The 24,316-nt window shown below is 55.1% G+C and overlaps 1 protein-coding gene across 1 annotated transcript in view; it reads right to left on the bottom strand.

Annotated features, from left to right (window-relative positions):
• DSCAML1 (Down syndrome cell adhesion molecule like 1) overlaps window positions 1–24,316 on the bottom strand; it is a 98,293-nt gene that overhangs the window by 259 nt on the left and 73,718 nt on the right. The window contains 28 exon segments of the mRNA XM_010008897.1: window positions 1–71; window positions 2,675–2,986; window positions 3,139–3,316; window positions 3,874–3,899; window positions 4,131–4,283; window positions 4,676–4,794; window positions 5,076–5,106; window positions 5,473–5,628; window positions 5,706–5,993; window positions 6,067–6,255; window positions 7,545–7,643; window positions 7,758–7,921; window positions 8,003–8,120; window positions 8,196–8,349; window positions 9,634–9,773; window positions 10,486–10,641; window positions 10,714–10,860; window positions 11,831–12,071; window positions 12,973–13,056; window positions 13,058–13,212; window positions 13,602–13,730; window positions 13,826–13,922; window positions 14,419–14,618; window positions 18,360–18,536; window positions 18,636–18,755; window positions 18,972–19,250; window positions 21,860–22,132; window positions 24,003–24,299. Coding sequence (XP_010007199.1) covers window positions 1–71; window positions 2,675–2,986; window positions 3,139–3,316; window positions 3,874–3,899; window positions 4,131–4,283; window positions 4,676–4,794; window positions 5,076–5,106; window positions 5,473–5,628; window positions 5,706–5,993; window positions 6,067–6,255; window positions 7,545–7,643; window positions 7,758–7,921; window positions 8,003–8,120; window positions 8,196–8,349; window positions 9,634–9,773; window positions 10,486–10,641; window positions 10,714–10,860; window positions 11,831–12,071; window positions 12,973–13,056; window positions 13,058–13,212; window positions 13,602–13,730; window positions 13,826–13,922; window positions 14,419–14,618; window positions 18,360–18,536; window positions 18,636–18,755; window positions 18,972–19,250; window positions 21,860–22,132; window positions 24,003–24,299 — 4,553 coding nt within the window.

The raw sequence follows: 24,316 nt of genomic DNA, 5'->3' as shown, positions 1-24,316 counted from the left end.
AGGCTCGTGCGCGTCCGCCTTGCGGAAAAAGGCGTCTGACTTGACGTAGAGCGGGAGGTTGCAGTAGTCACCTGCGAGGGGAAGCGGAGGTGGGCGAGATGTTAAAATGCGGCAGGCGACACAAAAATACACGTCGTGCAATCGCGTCTGGGGCGGGTCAGGCTCAAGCACTGAGGGTTTGGTACCAAGTGTGAGGATGCGCAATAACAAATGTACTCGCCGAGGCTGGTGCTGGTGGGATGACTTGGCTAGAGGGGTTGCACGGTAACGTCCAGTGCGATAGATCCTACTATGGACTAGATCATCCCAGACTGTAAGATATTCTAATAGAATTGCATATATTCTAATACGTTCCAATAGATTATGACAGATCTGACTAGATCTGAATATACAGTGCTGGGGTGTGCCAGATTTCCCCCCATTTATTTATCCAGATTAGGTTGAATGCTTGACATTAGATTAAGAATTGTACTTAGTTCTGGTAGGATCTGAGACCAGGTCATGCAATCCGGACAAAACCAGCACAATAACTTGTATCTCACAAAATACATTAAAAGCCAGCACAAGCTCCAGCTCAAGCTATTAAATATTGATACATTGATATATTAATATATATTCAAATGACATTTAAATATATTTAAATCATGGAGGATCTGCAGAAATTATTGGAATGTATTCAAGCATAAACAATCATATCAGGATCTGGCATCATCTCACTCAATACAGATGAATAAATACTGAAAAATATCTGGCAAAACTGGCAAAGACTTTTGGCGTGGTGCCAAGGTGATGGCAAAGCTGCCACATCTTTGCATAACCAGCTGAATCTGGCACCTGCCAAAACCAGAAAAGCTGGGTTAAAAAAATCTGGCAAAATTTGGCAAATCCAGCAACTCCATCACATCCGGCAAAATCTTAGCGTGGTGCCAAGGTAAAGTCAAAACTGTTTCTTTAGTTTGAATGACAGAAGCTTGTACCCACACAGACACAGGCAGAAATAATCAAAATGTATTCAAATCCATCTGAATTATAATGGCAGCTTTGCCACGTTAGTTCCCGTGAAGACATTTTGCCACTTTCTGCCACATTCTGCACGCCTGTGCCAGCCATGAATTACATTTTACATGAAGATTTTGCTGCATTGGTCCTCATTTATTTATCTATCCACTTTTTGTCCCCTTGTGCCAGGATGTGGCTGTGTACTCTTGAGTATCTGTCAGTACGTTCTGCCAGACCGTGTCCAATTCGAATATATTTGAATACAATTGCATATATTTGAATATATTGTAATATTGGGCTCTAGTTGGCGTGTTTGCGCTGGCTTCACCCTGGTTGTGGATGTGTGTGTGTGTGTGTGTGTGCACCAGCTTCTGGCTCTCGATTCAACTTGGCAAGATAACAAGAGATTTTTGCTGGATTTGCCGGGATTTGCCGGATTTATTTATCCAGATTGATTCAGGTGGTGCCTAATCCTAAAATGACTGTGTGTATTTGAATACCTGTCAATAGAGTGTGCCAGATCCTTCTGCTCTTGAATACATTATCACATTGGAATACATTAACATATTTGAATACAGCAGTACATGTGACCAGAGTGTGGCTGTTCCTTCACAGCTGTGCCATCTTGGAATCAAATTTTTCAAGACTTGGATGTACTTTGCCAGATTCTGCCGTGTTTTGCCATATTTATCCAGATTGTATCAGGTTGTGCCAGGTACCACTCTATAATTGCATGTGCCTGACTACATGTCAACAGATTCTTGACAGACTCTACCAAATTTTATTGGACTTGAATATATTCAAAGAGATGTAAATGTATGAATATATTTGAATAAATTGTGCCAGATTCTAATAGAACTGAATAGATGTTAATAGATTCTGCCAGATTCTGATAGAAATTAATGTATTTGAATACATATTAATAGATTCTCTAGGTTTGAATTCTTTCAGATTCTAATAGAATTTAATGGGAAAAAAGAAATAGAAGGGGAAGCAAAAAGACAGAGGGGTTGATAAGAAGGGAAGAGAAATATAAAAACAGGAAAACGTAGAAACTAAAGACATGAGAAGATGAGGGCAGAGACATGGGAAGATGAAGGAAGAGGTAGAAATAAAGAAGTTTGAAGAACAGGAATGAAGAAGGGAAGAGATAAGGAGATGGGGAGAGCAGAAGGAAAAATATGGGAAGAGACATGGGGAAAAAGTAGAAGAGAAATGGGAAGAACAGGAAAGGACAAGGGAAGTGACAAGGGAAGTGGGAGGAGAAGAAGGGAAGAGACATGGGAGGAATTAGTAAGGAAGAGAAACGGGAGAAACACGGAAGAGGTAGAAGGGAAGAGAAATGGTAATATTGAAGGAGAAATGAAGAAATAATGGAAGAAATAGAAAGAAAAGGCAATTAGAGGAGAAAAGAAACACGAGGAGAGCAGAAGTGCAAAGGCACAAAGCAAGGTGTAGAGCAGAGAAATTGCAGGGGAACCTATCAAATGAACACACACAAGCACAGCAGCTGGTACTGGAAGATCACTGCTGTGGAGGGTGGGAGAGCTGCTTTTCCCACCCCCTCTCCCACCTTTCACAGCAACTGCCTCTTTCAGTACCTCAATTTTTTTATTTTTCTCCAGATTACACAACAAGCAGGTGACAAGCTCAGAGAAAGCCTGAGGGCACATACTTTTGCTGGCCCGGTGCGGGATGGGCACTGCCACACTCTTGCCCCGCTCACTATCCTGGGGTTTGGGTGGGGAGGCAGTGAAGCGACAGATGCCAGGCTCTGAAGGGGTGCTCATGGAGGTCATGCTGTCAGCGTTGTCGGTGGTGCCTGTGGTCATCTGGTCTGAGGAGCTGTCAGAGATGAAGCACTCGGTGATCTCGAACTTGGCGTGTTGCAGCTGCTCCTCCAGCTTCGCGTGCTCGTAGGCGCGCGCCAGCTCCTCATAGGTAGACGAGGCGCTCTCTGTTGACACCATGCTGTTCCGCCCCTTGTCTGGGGAGGAGAGGACATGTCACCAACCTGGGAACGTTCCCTGGCTGGGAAAATCCCATTGGCTAACAGCAAATTCTCCTTCTGCAGTCCCTCAAGACTCCCAATTTGGGGTCACCCCCACTGAACCCCTGCCTGCCACCCGCGCTCCGTACCAGTGTCCTGGGAGAGGCTGGCACTGTAGCTGTCACTCTCGGTGACCGTGATGCCATGCTGGGAGCCCACTGTCCTCCAGTCTGAGGTCAGGGTCCGTGCTGGGGTGGACGCCTGGCACTTGGTGAGTGTCCACTGGCTGGAGTACCTGTTGCGGGTGCTGTGCGCAGACTTCACGCTCTTCTTAAAAAGGACGCTGTCAAGGCCTTTGATATATATAGACAGGTTCACTAGTGTTCTCTGGTCACTGCTTTCTGCTGCTCCAATAATGTGAAGCAGCCGTAAACCCAGCCTGATTTCTGGCTGCACTGTTTGATAGAGCAATGAAAAAGCAGCCACGGTGTCCCAGTGAAAATGGCCCATATGCTGCAGCCTAGATTCTCAACAATAGGCACCTAAATCCATATTTAGGTGATTAAATAAGTGGCCTGCTTTTCTAAAGTGTTGAGCCTTCTTATGTCCCACTGAGCCGTTAAAGAAGAAACTTGAGTTTCTTCTTTTCTGATGTGCCAGACTCTGCCTGCAGCAGCTGGGGTGTCTGGCAGCAGCTGAGGAGTGACCCTCCCCAGGGGGGCTGTTTGAAGGTGGGGCTTGTAGATGCCTTTGCATCTGGTTTGTGATGTGAGGAGCAAGGGATATCCCATGGTGTTTGGAAAAGAACTGGATGAGGTGTTCCCCTACACCTAGGGGTGTGTGTAGACGAGCCAAGTAGATGACATGAACTCAGAACTGGAGACTTGATAGTCCTTCCTTGACACGGGATCTAAGGCACAAAGGTGACAGAGTCATGCCAGGTAACTCCCTGAGACTGCCAGGACATCGTCCCCTCTCCGTGCAGTGTTCCCAGCTCCTTTTGCTTTACTAGCACCTCCTCATAGGCATGGCCACTGCTGGGGGACAGGGCCTGCACCCCAGCACGCCCCTGCAAGGCAACGGGCAGGGAATGGCCATGGTGCCCCCAGCAAACCCACACAGCCCCACAGGTGCCACTCACTGGTGCCGGGGCGGATGTCTGACATGTCGATGAGGGGCCCTGTGTTCTGGATGAGAGCAGGGTGGTGCAGCGAGACACCTGTGCAGAAGCTCTGGGGGTTCACTGCCTGGCTGAACTCCGTGTCTGTCACCGGCATGGTGGCTTTGTCATCCCCTGCAGGAAGAAGCTGGAGCTCAGACCAGTTCCTCTATCCAGGAGATCACTGTAGATGTCTGCTCAGCACACCCATGGAACCCTTGGCTTCCCTGCAGCAGGTAACTCCACCACATCTGGGGTGTGGCAGGAGGGTACACTTGCCCAGCAGTTCTCCACCAAGGCAGTGCTGCCACAGTAGCCCCCACTGAGGCAGAGCCTGGCCAAGGAGACTGCTGTGGTGCTGCCAGCAGCAACACAAGAGGAACTGGACCCACAGGCATGTCCCTGTGCCCTGCTCCACCAAAGGGAAGGAAGGGGACAGCCCAGGGACACCACTGGCTTCTAGCACCAACTGGAATGCTGGTCCAGGTGACCAAGGGCCCCCCATCAGAGGAGAGGGTGGTGCTTACCCAGTTGCTTGATGCCCTCCTTGTCCTCGATGAGGAGCTGTACCCGAGGGATGTCGATGTGCAGGCGCGGGCCCTGCGGGGGACCCTTCACTGGCGTGTCGAAGCTGCGGTTGTTCTTGCTGCGAGGTTAGAGGGGACGCAGACCCGGATGTCACCAGGTTACCTGAGCTCAGCTCTCCAGCTCTGCCCCAGCAGGCTCCAGCATGGGTGCTGGGACCCACCTGCCTCACCCCACCAGCAGCACCCGAGAGCACCAGGCTGCTGAGCTGCAGATAAGCCAATACAGTCTTCCCCACTCTGAGCCCAAGGAGGACCAAACTGGAGTCAAGGCCTGGCTTTAAAGCACACCCAACTACCCAGTGTTCCCTACTTCCCATCCCCTGCCACCTGAGAGACCCACCTGATCAGCATTTCAGCCAAACTCTTGGCATCTGTACAAGAGACACAAAAAACAAGGAGGAGGTTTTTTTAACAGCTATTTAAGGCATAACTGGAAGAGGGTAGATTTAAGTTAGACATTAGGAAGAAATTCTTCACTATGAGGGTGGTGAGACACTGGCCCAGGTTGCACAGGGAAGTTGTGGATGTCTCCTCCCTGAAAGTGTTCAAAGCCAGATTGGATGGGGCTCGGAGCAACTTGGTCTATTGGAAGGTGTCCCTGCCCATGCAGGGGGTTGGATCTAGATGATCTTTAAGGTCCCTTCAACCCAAACCATTCCATGACTCCATGAGATGCTGCAGGAGAGCCAAGCTCTGCAGCCTGACCCTTTGCCTGGTGTCTCTGGGTCCCATCTCACCTCGAAGCCTCTTCAGCCTTTTCTCCTTCCTCTTCTTGCGGATGATGAAGAGCAGGGCCACCCCCAGCGTGGCCAGGATGACAGGGCAGGCAATGGTGAAGAGCTTCTTCACGTCGTCCCCCTCCCCTTGGGCGGACTTGATCGGGGGAATGGTGCCTAGGGCAGAGCGCGGGTGGGTGGGCAGTGGGCACTCCCGGGAGCCCCCCAGCCCTGTGTGTCCCCCCACAACTCACTGCCATCGTAGTCCAGCGTGGCGAACTGCGCGGTCTCGTTGCCGCAGCCGGCGCTGTTACAGGCCTTCATGCGCAGCTCGTACCACGTTGCCTCGCGCAGCTCCGTCAGGAACACCTCGCTGGAGCTGTTGGTGCGCAGGCTCTGCCAGACCCAGTTGCCCTTGGGCCGGTACTCCAGGACGATGGCGGTGATGGGGCAGCCCCCGCTGCTCCAGCCCTGCAGGTTCAGCCTGGCGTGCGTGGAGTTGATGTGGGTGAAGAGGTGCTGGTCCTTGCTGAAGGAGGGCTCTGTGGGAGGAGGAGCCTGCAGGAGGGCTGCTGCGGGGAGGGGGTGGCTGTGTCCCCCGGGGGGCAGGCTCACCTCTGCCGTGGGTCTTGGCCTCGATGATCTCGCTGATGCGTCCGGCCCCCACGCTGTTCTTGGCCGCCAGCTTCACCTTGTACCAGGTGCCGCACTTGAGGCTCTCCAGCTTGAAGGAGCGCTCGGAGGAGCTGATGAACACGTCCTTCCACTCCTCGCTGTTGTCCACAGAGTACTGGAGCACAAAGCCTGTGGGAGTGAGGGTGGGACGGTCACCACAGGGCAGGACAGGGGAGGGGGCGACTGTCACACGCAGAGCCTGCGGACGCCCCGTGTCCCCCCTCTGCTGCCCTGCCAGTGCCCGCAGTGCGGCCCCATCGCTCAGCTCCGCAGGGAAGTGCCACATGTGATGGATTGGTGCCAGGCTGTAACAGGAGAGGCAGAATGAACCCGCTCCCTCGGGAAGCTGCTTCTGTCATTGCACGCCACCTCCTCTCCCGTGATTAAGAGTATGAGGAAGCACACGGTGTCCTGGGTGACCAAACCTGCTGTTCTGCCATCAACAAGATGCTGCTGACAGCTCGCTGGGGGTTCCATGGGAGAGGCACACAAGGGGCTTTGGGTGAGGGACACAGGTGCCCCCAGTGCAGCACGTCTCTCCTGCCCTCACCTTTTTGGTGATAACACAATCCGAAACTTCTGAGGTGCATTCCTGGATTTGGCTATTTTTTCAGGTCATTTTGCCAGTTTGCACCTACCCAGTGCCAAGGCTTCCCTACAGCCAGAGGATGAGGATAGCTGGACCTTCTTGGGGTGGCAAGGTTCTGCCCACAGGCTCACACCTTCCTGGCCATGCCAAGCCAGTCCTGGCACCCCTGCACCACCCACGGTGCCTCGCAGCCCAGTGCCTGCCACCAGTTATTTATTTATTTTGTACATGCAGCATGTTTTTAATATTTCTAATCCAATTATAACCAAATTTATCAACAGAGTCCGCTGGAGTGAAAGGCTGCTGGCTGGGGAGATTTGCTTGTAATTACTTTCATGCTTTTAATTAATTGTAAGCGAGGTCTCCTTCCTCGCTCCTCGCTCCCCCCTCCGTGTGCAGCTGTTTCAACGTATAATTCATGAGGTGAATCAGAGCAGAAAGGAGGCTCTGGAAAGCAGGGATGCTCCTGGAGCCCTCTTGGAGCCCCAGTCTGCCAGGGATAGGGACAAATCCTGCTGTGTTGTGTTCATGGTTGCTGCAAGGGGGGGAACACCGGCCCAGCCACTGGCTGCCCTGGCCACCAGTACCTGAGCAATTAATGCCCTTCGTTAGCTGCCCTTCAAAGCACCTTAGAAGCCCCCTTGCCCCCTTGCTGGCAGCCCTCCTACAAGCTCAGAAGCACCAACTGTACTCTGGTGTGTTTCTGAGACATTTCTTAGAGGGGCAAACCGAGGCACGGAGACAGAAGTACATGTGCAGCGTGCAGGGGTGTGCCTGAAACCACGTGCTGTGGTGCTGGGGCCAGCCCTGTTGCTGGCAGCAGCTGTACCTCGGATGGAGCTGCCCCCGTTGTCCCCAGGAATCCAAGCCAGTGTGATGGATGATGCTGAGGTCTTGGAGACAGTCAGGCGGGGCTGGTCCGGGGGCACTGGGGAGGAGGGAACAAGCCTGTGAGTGCCGGGCACTGGAAAGACCCCACTGGAGCATGTCCATGCATGTCCCCTGCTCCCTGGCACAGGGGTGGGCCCGCAGCCCCCTTCACCTTGCACCAGCAGGTTGATGATGATGGTGTCAAAGCCCCAGGTGTTGGTGGCAGTGCAGGTGTAGTAGCCCGAGTCCTCGGCTTTCACCGAGCGCAGCACCAGCGTGCCGTTGGCCTGGATCAGGCGGTGGCCGTCCACTGTCACCGGGATGGCAGAGTCCTCGCTGCCGGGACAGAAGAAGGCATCAGCCCAGGGTGACACAGCCAACACTGTCCCCCTGGCACAGCTGGCAGCCCCCCAGGACCTGTCCTTAGTCCACTTGATGGCGGGGACCGGCTCCCCGACCGAGTTGCACGGCAGCCTCACGTCCTTCATCCACGGGGGGGGGACAGTGCCCCCGAAGGAGATGATCTTGGCAGGGGCTTGGGGGCAAGAAGGTCAGCCTGGTGAGCAGCCCCCATGCACGGACCCCCCCCAAGCTGCAGCCCCCACAGTACCTTTCCCAGCAGGCTCAATGGTGACTTTCTCGCTGATGTTGCCGCGGCCGGCGGAGGTGACGGCTGCCACCCACAGCATGTACTGCTGCCCGCGGTTCAGGTGGGCGATGCGGTAGAAGAGCTGGTCAGGGCTGGTCTCATACTCACTGGGGGCCTGCAGAGAGGGAGATGAGAGAAGGTACAGCCTTGTGAGATCCCCCCACTCCATCATCCTCAGCTTGGGCACCCTGGGGAGGAGAGAAACCAGGCAAAACAGAGGCCAGAGCAGCATCTGGACATCCCCACCAGCATCCCCATATCCCAAATCCAGAGCATCCCTCATGTCCTCGCTCCCATCCCCAGGAACTAGCAATGGAGGGCCATAGGTCCCTGTCCCAGACCTGGCTCCCCACTAGGAGCGATCCCTGGGGAGCTGCCTTCACTCTCCAAGAGGCCTGAGGTGCTGTGGGTTTGCTCCCCGGCAGCCGTTCAGCCCTGCCTGGCCTCCTCACTGCTGGCAGAAACCGGCTGGTGTCGTGATTTCTCCAGGGAGCCCGGCCGGAGCCCGAGGAACAGATGGCTGCAGTGGCATGGTGTGTTCCGGGGAAAGGACGCTTCCCGCCCCCCCGCCGAGCTGCAGCAGGGGCCGGGAGTGGAGGCAAGCCCCGGCAGGGCTGCCAAAATCCCTCTGGGATCCCCCAAGCCCCGTGTGGGTGCAGCTCCCATGTCACCCCTCCACAGCATCGGGACCGAAGCCACTGAGCCCCAAGCTCACGGCACGGGCAGGGCTGTCCCTGCTGCCCCACAGGGCCCAGAGCTCAGCCATCCCTGTGGCATGGGATGGATTGGGATTTATGTGCATCCAGCCACAGGTATCTGTGCCTTCACCGCCTGCCAACACGCCCTTGTGGGGCCCGCAGATGTAAATGCACCCCACAAGCAGGCACCTATATGAATATTGTATACATCATTTTTTGTTGTTTTTTTTTTACCCAAATGACAGTTTTGACAAGATGCCAAGAAAACAATATCGGATCCCAGCGGTTTTACCAGTTGCTTTGATGAAAAGATTATGTTGCCCTGGAAACCAGAGGCTCAGATAGTGAAATGAGTTTGAGAAGGAGCTTTTGATAAGCACCAGTCTGCAGACCTCCCATCAACCTCTCCCTCATGAAGAAGGGATGGGGCCAGGTTTGATTTCTGTTTTATTTTCAGTCCCCTGCTGGCATCTTTCCCCTTCTGGAGACAGTGCTGAGCAGGGAGGGAACAGAGAGGTGATGGGCCCATGCCCTGATGCCAAGTGTCCTTTCACCTCTGCACTGCAAGGACCTGGCCCAAGGGACCTTTGCTGCCATTGGCACCTGCCATCAACCCTCCCTGCTGCTCCTGCCCGGCCAGCTGAGCGTTCCCCCAGGACACCCTGCTGGTTCCCCAGGCTCGCCCCATTCCCATCCCGTACCGGCTGCCCCGAGCCGGGGCTGGAGCAGAAGATGGTGTACTTCCGAATGATGCCGTTGGGCTTGGCCGGCGGCAGCCAGGACACCACCACGCTGCTGGCGGAGGATGGGACAGCCTTGATGCCAGCTGGGGGACCTGGAACTGAAGGTAGGAGAAGGTAGGAGCCCTAGCAGGGCTGGCATCCCAGCACACAATGGCCTTTCCATGCTGGTATTGGGCAGGCACAAGTGGGGACGGGTCTGCAGGTGAGAGGTCACCCCACTGCCCACCGGTGGTTCAAACCCCCTGCCGAGCCGGAGGCAGGAGGGTTAATTGCAGCCCAGGCTGTGGTTTAGAAACCGTGATTGGCTTTTAATGGTGTCTCCTTAATCCATGAGTGGCTCAGCCTTGGCTCAGCCTTTCCCTGCCAGCTGCCTCCCCAGCATCTGGTGCTCCCGGGCGGGCAGCAGGGCCAGCCCAGGGACCAGGGAACTGCATTGATGGCACTAAAGTAGGGCAGGCAGGGGTCTAAATATTTAAATATCTGCACTTAAGAAAAAGAAAAAAGCCAGGGGAAAATGCCCTGCCTGTGGCTGTACCCAGGGGGTTTCCTCCACTCCAGCCTTTTCCTTGCCACTGCAGAAACACAACCAGTAAGTGCTCCTGGCACCCAGCTATGGTACCACTGTGACCCTCCGTGGTGGCAGCAAACCCGAGCAGGCAGGGCTGACTCCTTTCTTTATCCATTGCTAATGGCTCCTACTCAATGCTCCACCTTCCTACTTCTAACGAACAGGCATCGTGGTTGTTTATCAGCCAGGCTATGAGAAGAGCACACCTGCACACACCCACCCCCCCAGCCACCACCACTTACTGTCCTCCTTGGTCTGGATGTAGAGCACGCTGCTGCGGACGCCGTCCCCAGCCTGGGTGTAGGCCAGCACCTGCACGCTGTAGTTGGTGAACTTCTCCATCCCCCGCAGCTCCACTCGCTCCCGCGTGGTCGTGATGTTCTGCATCTCCCCCCACTCTGCGGGGAGACGGGGCCTGTCAGCTGCCACCAGGCTGGGTTCCCTCGTCACCCCTCTCCACCAGCGCTCACCTCCATCCATGTAGAGGGACCAGAAGATGACCCGGTACCCCTTCAGCACCCCGTTGAGGGTGCTGCGCGGGGGCTCCGACCAGGAGATCACGGCCACGTCCGAGGTGATGGAGATGGCCCGCACGTTCTCAGGGGGCTGGCTGGGAACTGAGGAAGGGATGGGTGGGGAGGACAATCAGCTGGAGGATGCAGATGCCAGGCTGAAGGAGCCATGTCCCACAGGTCAGCCACCCCAGCTGCCCCTCTCCTCTGCTGCTCGAGCCCCAGAGCTGGCCCTGCCTGGCATGTGGGACACCAGGGCCAGGCAAATGCAGCCATCTGCCTCCCACACACAGTTTTGCTCCTCCTGGACCACTGAGGTGGGTGCAAACCCCTAGATCCTGGGGACAGGGAGGCCACCAGGACACACCACACTTCCCAGCAAGGGGAGAGTGGGAGAGCTGGCTGGATCCGAGGTAATTAGATCCCATTGCCCCGTAAGAGGTAACTCTAATTTTTATGAGCATTTAAATGATAATACATCACTGTAACAATCCTCTTTGAAAATGATTATTGTTTCATATTACTTAGGTGCAAAAATATAAGCACCATGTAATTAGGGACAGAGTATAATAAACTAATACAGATAGTCCGTTTGAACAAAATGAAGGTAATATAATTATGGAAAAGACACTATTGCTAAAACAGGGGCCCTTGAATACCCCAGGAGGAGTGCTAATGCAGCCAGGAAATGATCATGGTTTGACAGGCTAACGAGAGCCTTAATTAAGTATGAAAAACTGCCGAGTAAACACACTGCAAAACTTTGTTCTCATTGTTTTTAACAAGACTGAGGGGCCACCAGTGATCTCTCCCGAATGGAAACCTCCCTGGCACACGGGTAACATCTAAATCCACCTTGACATCCTTCCAGTTGTGCCAGAAACCCAGCGCAGGGGCTGTCCCAGGCTCCTCGTGCTCACAGCTCCTCTAGTGGGATGCTGGCAGCATGTGTGTGCTCACAGCCGAGTGCCCAACGCTGCTAGGGGGCAGCAACTGCCCAAGACCTGCTGGGAGACCCCCAGGTAGGGCCTGGCAGCGGGGAACAAGAAACCTACTGGGCTGAGGCAGGTCTTACCATCCTCCAGTGTGGTGGCGTTGATCTCGCTGGACGATGGCCCCGTCCCCGCGCGGTTGAACGCCTGCACCACCACCCCGTACTGGGCAAACTTCTTCAGGTTGTCCAGCGTGTAGACCTCGCTGTCCCCCGTGGCCTTCATCTCCACGATGCTATACTGCCCATTGCTGCCTGGGCTGTTCTCCCGGTACCCAATCTGGTAGCCACGGATCACCCCGTTTTGCAGCTCCTTCTTGGGGGCCTGAGGAAGGAGGGGTGCAAGACAGTGGGTGTCAGGCAGGGCTATGCTGCAGAGCAAGCATGTCCCACCTCTCCCCAGCAGCTCTTCCCAATGTTTTTCAGCTTCCCCACACCAGTGCTTGGGTCCACACCCTGAGGTGCAGAACAGTGATAAAAAAGGTCTAGCAGGTCCACGGAGGCCACCAGAGAGGAAAGCACTGGCTAGGGAGCAGGACATGCCTGCCCAGTGCCATTCCTGACTGGAGCAGCTCAATGGAAGGAGGGAAAAACCCCACATCTGACAGCCTTAAAAATGTGCAGGGCTGGGTTGAGATCAATCTTAACAATATTTCTCTGAAGCATTAAGAAATCAATAGGGTTGATTGCAAATTTATGTTACAAAGTCAAGGCGATCCATCTTACTGAAATACTCTTAAAACGAAGTGACTTATCTTTCAAATGAATCTTATTTTCCATTAATCTGTTTTTCAGCGCTTAAGGGGAGGGGAGAGAAGCTGGAACCCTAAATTTATTGACTTAGCAGTTCATTCCAAAGTCCTAACTTTATAATCAATTTTATTTTTTCATTATACACCTTTGGAAAAATAAATCTGGCTCTAAGTTTTATTGATCTTTGCTCAAACACTTTGCAACCCAGCATCTCTGTTTTTACATATTTATCCTCTCTCTCCTGTGGCCCCCCACAGACATCCTACAAGATAATGAGCTTGTTATAAAACATGATTAACAAGGACCCTGTGTGATGCTGCAGGCCCAGCCTTCAGCTTTCCATTTTGCCCAGGGAAGTCTTCCTGGCCCTTGGACTGCTGAGAAAACCCTGCGTCCCAGGACAAGCTGCAACTGCAGAACCTTTGGCCAAACCCCTGTGGCCAAGGAGAGGGCACCACCCCAGCCCTGCTCACCTTCCAGGTGACCTGGATGCTCTGGGATGTCATCGGCTGCAAGGTGACATCCATGGGGGGCCCATCGGGAGCTGCGGAGAAACAGACGGACAGTGAGCTCCTTGCTGGGCTCGCTGCGCCCGATCTTGTTGAAGGAGTACATGCGGATGCTGTACACCGAGGCTGGGTGCAGGTCCACGATGTTCGCCTGGTTGATGGTCGGCGAGATGTTGCGTGTGGACTGCTTAAAATCCCAGGAGTCTGGAAGAGCCGTGGAGCAAGAGAGGAGGGAAAGCACCCAAATCCCCTCCCTGGCTCAGCAGTGCCAAGGGCCACGCACAGGCAGGAAAAGTCCCCAAGCACCCCTGGCTTTTGTCCCTGACCCTGCAGAGAGGTGCTGCTTCCCCCTCCCCATGTTGCACAGGCTGGGTTTGGCTTTTCACAAATATTGTCTCCTTTAATATTCCCTTTCAAATGCTCCCATCCAGCAGAAATTACCATATTTCATTAATGCTGCTTTCTCCTTTCTTCATCAAAGGAACTGGGATGCAGAATATTCCCTCAGAGGCAGCCCCATGCCTGCCCCCATAGCCCAGCCCCAGCGCAGCCCCCGGCCCCCGTGGGGGCTGCAGGGTTCGTCCAGCACCTACCTGACTTGTTCTTGTACTCAATATCAAAGCCAGTGATGATGCTGTTGCCATCAAACCGCTGCGTCCATCGCAAGTTCATGCTCCGGGCTTTCACCTCACGGATCTCCAGCTCTGGTGGATCAGGGGGCTCTGGGGAACATGCAGGCAGGTTAGGGATGGCAGGGAGAGAAGCCTCCTGGGAGCAGGGGGACATTCAAGCTGCTGGTGCGTGGGGGAACAAGTACCTTGGACAGTGAGCTGGATCAAGCCTCTGTCCTCGCCGTAGGAGTTGATGGCATGACAGGAGAAGAAGACCGAGTCCCCGCGATCGGCGGGTTTCAGCTATAAAGGTTTCAGGAGGAGCCACTTGGGAGTGAGGGGTCTTGAGCACCACGCCCCTGCCTTTCCCTGGCACTGCTGTCCACTCCCACACCAGCAGGTCACTCTCTGGACCTGCAGGTCTCCCTCTGGACCTCAGTGTGGCTGCTGAGGGTCAGCGCAAAAGCCAGGGGCTCGGTGCAGCAAGCAGACAGTGGCTGTTTTCTAATTGCTGTAACTAAAACTGGAAGGCCAGCTCCTTGCAGGGCCCAGGGCAGTGCTAGTTCTAGCTGTAGAAGTCCAGGCACTGGCCAGAGGCTTTGCCTGGCTGCACCTCAGCACAATTCCATCCCTTCAGAGGGTCTTCCAGCATCCCTCCCCTCTGGGGGCAGTTTTACAAGCCTGGGACCATCTGGGACTAGCACCACCCTCCCCAGGCAACCCCGTGTCACCTGCCCCACTCAGTCACTGCAACAGGACACCCGGCAGCCCGGGCAGGTGCAAGACCCATGCCCCTCACCTTGAGGGTGGAGATGACCTCGTCGCCGTTGTCCTTGGTGGCGATGGCGTAGCGCATGTTGCGGTCGGGGTCGATGACGGTGTCACCCTTCTCCCAGCGGATGATGATGGGCCGCTCGCCCCGGGCCGTGCAGTTCAGCTCCTTGCTCTGCCCCTTGATGGCGATGGTGGTGTTGGGGTGGGAGGTGATCATGGCCGGGACTGTGGGGAGACAGGGAGTCAGCAGGGGTACAGCACCTGCCCGGCACAGCCCCCAGCGCAGGGCTGGCAGGTGTGGGTCTCACTGAGGGGCCACGCAGCCCAAAGCGGAACCGTTTCGCTGCATTATACAGCTCAGGATCATAAAATAATGAAGCAGATAAATTTTATAATGCATAGCATTACACTGGGGTAGACAATAAAACGTGAAAGACAAATAACCAAGCGCACACTATAATGAAGAGAAAGCCTCCAGTCTGAGACGTGCGGGTATGAATTATTGACTAAGGTTTTACACTCCCGAGGATGAGAGGAAGAATGTTTTCCATCACAGATTTGCATAATTCACTCGTATAAACCTGGGCAGAATATAGAGTGCGATTCCACATCAGCAAGGCTGCCTTTGCCTTGCAGATGCCAGAGATAATTCCCTCCCCCCCCCATAACCACCCCAATATGCAAACCAGGATAACCCTGACAGGGCTGCAGCACCCAGTGTGGGCACATCCTGGGACAGGGATGGCCCTTGGGACAGCATGGCATGTACCCAGTGAGGGTTCTGGGTTAATCTGGGTGCCCAGAACCCTCCAGCATGCCATGGAGAAGGGCAGGCATGATGGCTTGCTGTTAGCAGGGGAGCTGGGCTGTCGACAGCCAAGCTCTGACTTTGTGGGCACACAGGTGGGCTCCCCCATGCAGCAAACACTGCAGTGGAGCCAGGGGCTGGGGGGTGAGGGCAGCCTGGGTAAGCAGAAAAAAATGTAATGCATAAACAAACAGCGTTGCTGAGTCCCACAGTAATATATGATAATGGCAATCCGCAAAGGCAACACACACTGTTCTAATGGGACACAAGAGGCTCTAATGAGCTACGACTTCTCGGCTTTCTGTGGCAATGTAATTCAATTAACAGCTAAGGAAACCTTTCCTCCTGAGCTGCCGGTGTTTGCGGGGTGCAGGGCAGGTGCCCACGCAGCCAGGATGGAGCCTGGCATCCCACGGCAACCCTGCCCAGCATGGAGATGGTAAAGAACAGGGGTGCTCAGCCCTGCAGTGCATCACCACTGGACCTGTGGTCCAGGACATGGGACACCAAGAGCTACAAGAAACAGAACAAGTCTTCTCCTGGCTCCCACCCATGACACCTCTGCCCACAGCCAACCACCGCTCTGCCTCTGAGTCTGCACAGGTCAGGTCAGCGCCATGGTGGGACTTTGCCAGGCTCCTGCCTGCTCTCCCCAGCTCCTGCCACCAGGATACCTAGAGGCCACCCTGCCATGTGGGTGGGTGCAGGTAGAGGGTGTGTGGTGGCTGGAGGGTAGACAGGGCAGGACAGCCCTGCAGGGCTGCAGTGGCCACAGACCCATCATCCCCTTCCCAGCGAGCAGCAGCCCCAGGAGAGGAGCACCATTTCAGGCTCTGCTGCCCTGAAATGCACTTATTGATGTTTGATTAAAAGCCGCTCCTTGGATGTAAACATATCAGCTTCTCTCAATTGCCAGAGTCCCAGGAGAGCAGCGCGCAGCCCAGAGCAGGGAAACAGCAAAACACACCAAAAGAAAACCCCAATGAACCACACAGGCACCACGCAGCAGGGTGCCGGGGCAGCACCTCTTGCACACCAGTACCCAACATCCGCCCTGGGGTGGCTCTATGGAGGGACTGCATCACTCAGGACTGGCTCAGGATCCTCTGAGGGCTGCTGGGGATGCTCTTGGCCAGCCCATGTCCCTGTCCTTGCTGCAGGGACATCACTAACACCGGTTTCCACCCAATGGAACATCAGCCGGAGCCCTGGACCAGCACTGCTCTGCAAACAGCTTTCCCACGGGGAGAGCTCACCTCTGCCCTGCCCCCCTGTCCTGCCTGTGCCCAGTCGTGCTCCCCCTGCACCCTCTTGTTAACAAGGCCCTGACAAGGGGCTGGGCCTGCGTGCTGGGCAGAGATAAGACCAGCTACAAAGGGGATTGTCAGCCCCATCATGCTTTGCCAAGCTGGGGCACGAGCCACTTCACAGCCGCTGGTGACAACTGAATGAGACTGGTGACAAGGGTGACAAGGGCTGTACCTGCCTCCCTCGCTCCCCCCCCCCTCTTGTTTAGAGCCAGCTCTGTGATGTTAATTTGATTGCACCCATTTCAGCTTCCTTTCTACACTGATTAGCTGAGATTCACCTGAAGCATGAGATTAATTCAAATTGCATGGAAGCAATCAGTTATGTTCCTGCTGCACAACAGCCACATTCCAAACCCTGTGCCCAGGACGAGTGGGCAGCTGCCCGTCCCCCAGCCCTGTGTTAGTAGCACCTGGACAGACCCAGGGCTACCCTGTCACTCCAGCATCGTGGTGCCAGGGAGAACAGGGCAGCAGAGCCTCCTTTCAGGCCTCCACCCCAGCACAGTCCATGGGGACACATGAGGACCTGATCCCCTCCAACCCCCACAGAGATGGGGGGCTGAGCAGAGCAGTGTGGGCACCCAGTGATGGGAAAGCCCCGGCCCCACTGGTTGCACCACTGGACACGGCCAAGGTCCCCCAGGGTCACTTCCCTTCATTGGTACAAGCCAAACTGGCAGCTTTCGTTGCCCATCTGGCAAACGCAGTGGCCACAGGAGCACAGTGGCTGTGGCACTGGCAGGTCACCAGAGCCCATCACTGTGGCATCAGGGAAGGGGATGCTCAGATACGGGCTGGCTGCTCCCCTTGCCACTGCTGACACTCTGCACACTTTGTTTGGGCTCTGATTAACTTCCATTTAAGTCTGTCCACAGTGGCCTGACTTTCCAGGAAATCCAGTGCTGATCTGGCTTTAATTGGCCTGACATTTCACTAAACAAACAAAAACCCAAATCCGAAACAAAACAAAGAGCCCCATATAATGCTTAATTGGCTGTGGCACTCCGACTACCTATTCATCCAAACCTTTTGAAAGGCTGCGAGGTCTCCAGGAAATGTAGAAGCACATGCATAATAAGGTTATGTGCTATTCAAGTCAGCAAGCAGCCTGTCCTGGGATGCAATTACGGCAGAGAGCGGGGACAAGGCAGCAGTTCAGGCTCCGAGACTTCTGCACACTCCGCTCGGGATTAATCGCCTCGACTTTGTACCTGTGCCCTATTGAAGTGTGTTGTTTGAAGTCGCTCTCTTCGATTCATCAGTCGGCAGGATAAATTAAACAGATGACGGGGGTGGGAGGGGGGGGCAGAAACCCAGGGAAGCAGAGCCTGGGTGGGGAGGGGAGAAGCCCTGAGAGAAATGCCTGTCAATGCTGGGGAATCAAGCGCTTGGCTGCAGAGGAGGGAGGGAAGGGGCTGCCTGAGCCTGAGCTGCTCCTGCACAGTGTCATCCCCCCATCCCCAACCCCAGCCCTGCTTGGAGACAGACAGGAGCTGCTGCAGGAACCAGCAGGACAGGGCCAGTCCCCCCTCTTTTCAACGTTTGAATGCTCAGGCAGCAACAATCAAAATAAATAGAGAGGAGCTGGAGATTATGCATTCTGCTGATAGCAACGGGAGAGGAATCCAATAATAAGCACAGTTCAAACATGGTGTCTAACAACACTTGCCAGCCCATCCCTGTCAAATTAGCCCAGCTATTTCCTTTCCTCCTGTATGATGTAGATTGATTGCTCGCTCTTATTAAGGACAAAGTGTGTTTAATAGCAAAAGGGAAGCAGGTCCCCGGAGGAGAGGAATCGATGCCCTCCCCGTGCATTGATCCTGCGTGGCCCTGGATACTACTTACTCTTCACAGTGAGGAACATGGACTTGCTGATATCCGTGCCCACCCCGTTGCTGGCCTGGCAGAGGTAGTAGCCAATGTCCTCCTCCAGCACGTGGCGGATGAGCAGGGAACTGTTGGGCAGGATCTGGATGCGGCCCGTGAGGGGTATGGGGTGGTACTGCTGGGGGTTGCCGCTTCCTAGGAGGGGACAGAGGGACATGGAGCTCAGCTGAGGCAGAGAAGCGCTTGTGAGGCTCCAAGCTGGGGTCCCCCCACAGACCCAGGGCTCACCCCTACCTTTTGCATGTTTCCACATGACTTTTGGAGGGGGGTACCCATCAACGGAGCAGTTTAGCACGCCAGCTTTACCGTAAATGCCATCTTGGTTGTTGGGTTGGACGACGAAGCGAGGAGGCACTGAGTAAAGGGAGAGAAAGGATGGTCACTGCAGCAAAAACCCCAGTGGCCCCTTGCAATCCCTCCCTGCCTGCAGGGACGTGGCTGGCCCTGCCCCTCACCCTCCGGCCTGCTTCTGCACCACCCCTGCAACCAGAGGGGGGATTCATCACTTCATTTTGCACTGCTACCCCCTGGGCCACCCTCCCGGGGCTGGGGTGGTCCCACTGGACTCACCGCGCACGATGAGCTGCCGCTCCCGGCTGACGGTGGCGGCGGCGTTGCTGGCGATGCAGGTGTAGTTGCCGTTGTGCTTGAGGGAGACACTGGAGATCTGCAGGGAGCTCATGAACTCCTTGCTCTCGATGGTGACTCCAGAGCCGGAGAGGATGACGTGCCCATCCTTCCTCCAGGTGATGTGGATGGGCATGTCCCCGGAGGAGACCACGCAGGGGATGTAGAGGAGCTGCCCAATGGAGGCTGGTGGGAACTCGAAGGGTTGGATCAGTGGAGGGACTGTCAAGGGGAGAGGCAGAGCACACTGGAGAGCCTGTCCAGGGAAAGGCTGCCCTGGGGTGATGGGCCACAGCAAGGCTTGGGGGAGATGCTGCCCTGGGAGGAGAAGCAGCCCAGAAACCAAGGCCATATTTTGCTTCCCCCAGGAACACGGCCAGTACTGCTGAGAAGACAACAGCAGGAAGACTTCTCCCACCTGGCAGGGCCACCATGCCAGGACAGAGGAATGCCAACCTCCTGAGCAGAGGGGGCCCTGCTCCGGGGAAAGCCCCGGCCATCCCCGCACGTGCCAGCTGAAATTCCACCTCAGCATTTATCTGCTCACAGTGAAGCAATTATTAGATGGATGCTTTTCTTAAAGGCACTGGATTCAGAACCAGCCATTATCTTTCTGATAACTTAATTAGGCAACCGCAGCATCTCTGGCGATGTGGGAGGGGGAAGAAAGTGGAGAGAGGGAGACAATTAGCTTAACAAGGCTCAGCACCTGGTAGACGAGATCCTCTTTCTGCAGCCTCCATAATTAAATTAGCAGGCTTCCAATTGTCCCCTCGGCAGAGAGAAGCTGCCCTCCTGTACAGGTGCAGAGGTGGCTCCCAGCACCACTATGCATGGGCCTGGGCTCCCACCTCCACCCCAAGGTCCCTGTGCTGGGTCTCTGCCTGGTCCCAGCCTGGCCAGCAGCTCCATGGAGCAGTGGGCAAGTGGGGGGCTGGTTGCTGGCACCCTGGGCTACAAGCTGCTGCCAGCAGGCAGGCGGGTGCAGGCAGGGCTGGCCTGTCCCTTCATCGGCAACAGTGATGTGGCTTGAGCTGCTGAAGCCATGGAGCCAGCGCTGCCTGTTTTCCATAATTAATGAATAATTAATTGGGAATGCACTGCAGTCTATTGCAGAGCAGGGATGGGCTTGTGGCCTCTCTGAACACGCCCCACCGGCCGCTGCTGAGCCACCAGGAAAGGGACGAGCTCCCCTGGCAGCAGAGTGTTCCCTGCTCCAGTTCCCTGCAATCGGAGCCTGCAACTCGCCTCTCCCTCCCAGTTCATTTCCAAAGATGTCTGTGGGAATAAGGAGCTGCCAGGGCACCTTGGAGGAGGCTGCATGCTGGGATTGTGCTGTTAGGGAAGCACAGAGTAGAAGCCCCAGCAGCATCCCTGGGCAGCCACGAAGCCCTAAGGAGCAGAGAGGTTTGAAGCCAAGACCTGGAGGATATGGAGGTCGTGGGGTCGCCGGGCTAAACAGGCACAGCTAAACCTGGACAGAAATTTCCTTCAAGGCAGGATGAGAAGCTGGGAGTGGTGCCTGGTGAGCAGGGCTGGGGCTGACAAGCTTTTACTACCATGTGCTTGCAGAGACCTGCAGAGCTCACTCGGGCAGCTGTGCTGAGGGTGGAATGAAGCCGTCTGGCCCTGCAGAGCTGTGAGCCACCAGCCCGCACCACACTGCTCCTGCTCACCAGCCACAGCCACTCACCAAGGCAGCAAATTCAGATTCAAAAAGTTCACTAGCGGTTGCTTCCCAGAATATCTGGATCCTCAGCTGAACTTCAGCATCCTGCATCCTCCCGTGGCACCTCCCAGTGCCAATCCCATTATTTAACGCCACACACACACATCCTATAGACGCTCTCTCCACACCAGCTTTGCCTGTCCCATTCATCCCAGGAGAAGACCAGCCTTTACTCAGCTTCAGCCTCTTTGCAAGCCCTGGGGCTCCCCCGTAGATGGGAATTTGTACATGGTGAGGAAAGCAGGGCTGGCCTTGCCCCACACCACAGGCCCCAGGGGAGAGACATCCTCCCACACTGCCCTTAGCCAGGTTATCCACAGCCAACTCAGAGAAGAGCATTAGCTAATCAAGTGGTAGCATCTATAATCAGCTTGATGCACTCTCTTGCTAACCTGATTCCTAATAAGAAAATGGTGGATGGGAGGGGAGGGAGGGGGATCAGAGGAAAATCTAGTCCATAAATACCCTGCTGGGTGAGATGGAGAAAGACAATTGGCCGGCTCCATCCACAGCGCTGCTGTGTTTGTCTAAATGATTTACTGCAAACACCGAGCTGGCAACGGGCAGAGACAACCCGACAACTCCAAGGATGGGAGATCCAGGAGAGCCACACACTCACTGCACAATCTCAGCAAGGCACTGGGAGGGAATGCATCCGGCTCAATTCATTAGGACTGATAGCTCCCTCAATGGAGCTGAATAATTGATGGCCTGGAGAAGCTTTTAAGATGTTCTGTGCGCTCAGAAGACCGAGAGTATTATTTTTTTAAAAGCTAACACACACAGAAAAACATCGGTGAAGGTGATCCGAGCAAAGGTTAGATGTTTTAATACCGTATGTTTACACAGTAAATCCTTGCTCCATGGCTTGTCAGGGGAAATGGATATGGTGTGGCTCGGGGCAGCTGCAGCAGCACTGGCGGGACCAGCTCCCGAGGGCTGTGCAGTGGGAACTCGGCTCCCATTGGCACAGTGGCTGTGGAGCATGGCCAACATCTGGCCTGTGCTATGCTCCTCTGCCTCTGTCCCTCAGCAGAGATGTCCCAAGCGTGGCCTGGACAGCCTCTCCATCTGCTCTGGGAAGGCCTCTCCACCCCCTTACCTTTGACGGTGACGTGGACACTCTGGCTGATGGAAAGCTGGGGCTGGATCAGCACGCTGCACAGATACTCCCCTTCATCCATGCCTTTCTGGACATCCATCAGCTTCAGAGTCCCATTTTCAAAGACCACTTGGCGGTGGTTATCGGGCAGCAGCAAAGAGTCCTTGTACCACTTGATGGAGTAATATGGGTACCCGATCACCCTGCAGTTGATGAAAGTGTCCCTACCCGCTACCGCCGTTATGTTCTTCATCGCTCGGATGCTGGGGGGACCTACATATTGGGGAGGAAGGAAGAGGCAGGCTAGGTTAATTCTCAAGGGCAGTTTGGGTGCATGCAGATCTGCTGCTAGTTGAGAGCGAGCTTCACAGGCCAAGGAGGTAACCAGAGCAGTTGGGACCCAGTTTTGCACGAGGAGCAGGCACAGGCTCCCCTCTGAGCATGTGTGGGGAAAGGTGCTCATCGGGCTCCAGCTACAGCTACTCGCAGACACCCACAGCACTGCAGCTATGAGAGGGGCCACAGTCTGCTGAGCCAGTCACCCTGCTCTGCAGGGGCAGCTCCAGTGCCAGGGAGCTGGGCCTGTGGGCTGGGAAGCTACCTGTGGGGGCTGGAAGCACAGTGTGCCTGCAGTGTGACATGTGGCCACCCAGCACACCTCTACCATGGCCCCTCCTGAAGCCACGGGAGCTGTGGGAGAGGTGGGCAGTGCTCCCCCAACAGCTGGGCACTCTGTGCTCTTAGGAGACAGCTGCCAGCATCATTCCAAAAGTCCTCAACAAAAGCTGCTACAAGAACCTGACTTCCATGGGCAAATTTATCTCACTTCCTCTAAAACAAGCCTTTCCAAGCCTCTCCCAGGCAACGTGGGCATGGCTGGGAAGCCAGACAGCCAGCAGGTTCTGGCTGGCTGAAGGACTGGCAGGGTGCTGCAGGTGAGCGTGTCAATAAGAGGCTTCATGCAGCAATAATTACATTGTTTTCACAGCCGCTGCATAAAACTGCAAACTAATCTAAAGATCAGCCCTCTCCTGACTCCTCGGCCGAAGGGAGCAGCAGGGTAACAGCTGAACAGACACTCGGGATGAGCTGATGGACAGTGTCAGTGTTTCTCACACTAGGACATATTTAGAAAAGGAGCAGGAGAAAAGAAATTAGCATCTCAACTCTGTAACTATCACTTGGGCCTCTCTGAGAGACTTGCTCCACTCCAGGGCAAAAAAAAAAAGCTGGAATCTTATCTAGTGACAGCCCGTCAAGAGCTGCGAGAGGGAAGAAGGGAGACAAGGGAACATCCTCATTGAAAACACTGCTCTGGCTTCTCATGGCTGAGGAACGAACTTGCTCCAAATTTAGCAGGAAACAGCAGCAAAATTCAGACTCTGCTGGGATCCCGGCCAAAAAGCCAGCAGATCCATCGCAAACCTGAGCCACAGACAAACACAGCCCTCCAACCCTCCTCTCTCAGCAGACAAATAAATGCTACCTTGTCTCCGTCTCGCTCCCACCTGTAAGCCTGGAAGTTTTAACTGGTGATTATTAATGGGCAGGGGCTCACACCACAGCCCGTGCCTGAAAGCGCTCCCCGTAACGCACCGAGCGCCACGCTCCAGCCTGATAACACGGTGATTAACGCGGCCATGGCTTTTAGCAGACAAAGAAAACACAGACGTGACAAATCAAAGCTCATTCTCCACAATTTCACGTGCTGCCTCATCATCGTTTGTCATGTAGATCCCTGCGCCCGCGGGTGCTGGGGAGGGGCTGGGAGAGCACAGGGGCCCGGGATGTTTCTGTGACCACCACCACCTTTCTCCATGAAGAGAGGAGGGACACAGACCCCAGGACGGGGGTTCAGTGGGGCGATCGGACCCCGATGGGGAGATCGTTGCCCTTTTGCCCCTGCAAAGCCAAGCCCCAGCTCTCCAAGACTCCAGGACCACTTTATGCTTCATTAAAGTCCTGCTGCAAACGGTGGGAAGGCTCAGCCCCACATGTGAGCGAGCAGGGCAGGAGCGGGGGGCTCGGAAAGCGGGGTCAGGGAGAGGTGGGAGAGGCGAGGAGCCGCGGTCGGCTGGGGAACAGAACAAAACCAGAAAGCCCAGTAAAAGTCCTATTCTGATATTTAAAAGTAGACAGGCACCTCTTACGTTTATTCGCGCTTGGTATTCGGCGCTGCCCACCGAGTTCCGCGCGGTGCACCGGTACACGCCGCCGTCCTTGATCTGCGGGCTGGTGACGTTCATGTGGCTGATGGTGGTGCCGTCCGACATGGTGTACTGGTTGGTGCGGTGCCCGCTGTCCCGCGGGATGGGCTCGTCGTCCAGCGCCCAGGTGACGGTCGGCGGGGGGGCCCCCTTGGCAGCACACATCAGGGAGAACTGCTCCCCGGGGTTGACCACCTTCTCGCTGAAGGAGGAGACGATGCGGGGGGTCCCATCTGGGGGGCCCCCATGG

Source organism: Chaetura pelagica, unplaced genomic scaffold (assembly GCF_000747805.2).
Source record: "Chaetura pelagica isolate M959 unplaced genomic scaffold, ChaPel_1.0 scaffold1222, whole genome shotgun sequence".
In the NCBI taxonomy this organism is placed as follows: domain Eukaryota; kingdom Metazoa; phylum Chordata; class Aves; order Apodiformes; family Apodidae; genus Chaetura; species Chaetura pelagica.
This window is presented reverse-complemented; position numbering and strand designations above follow the sequence as displayed.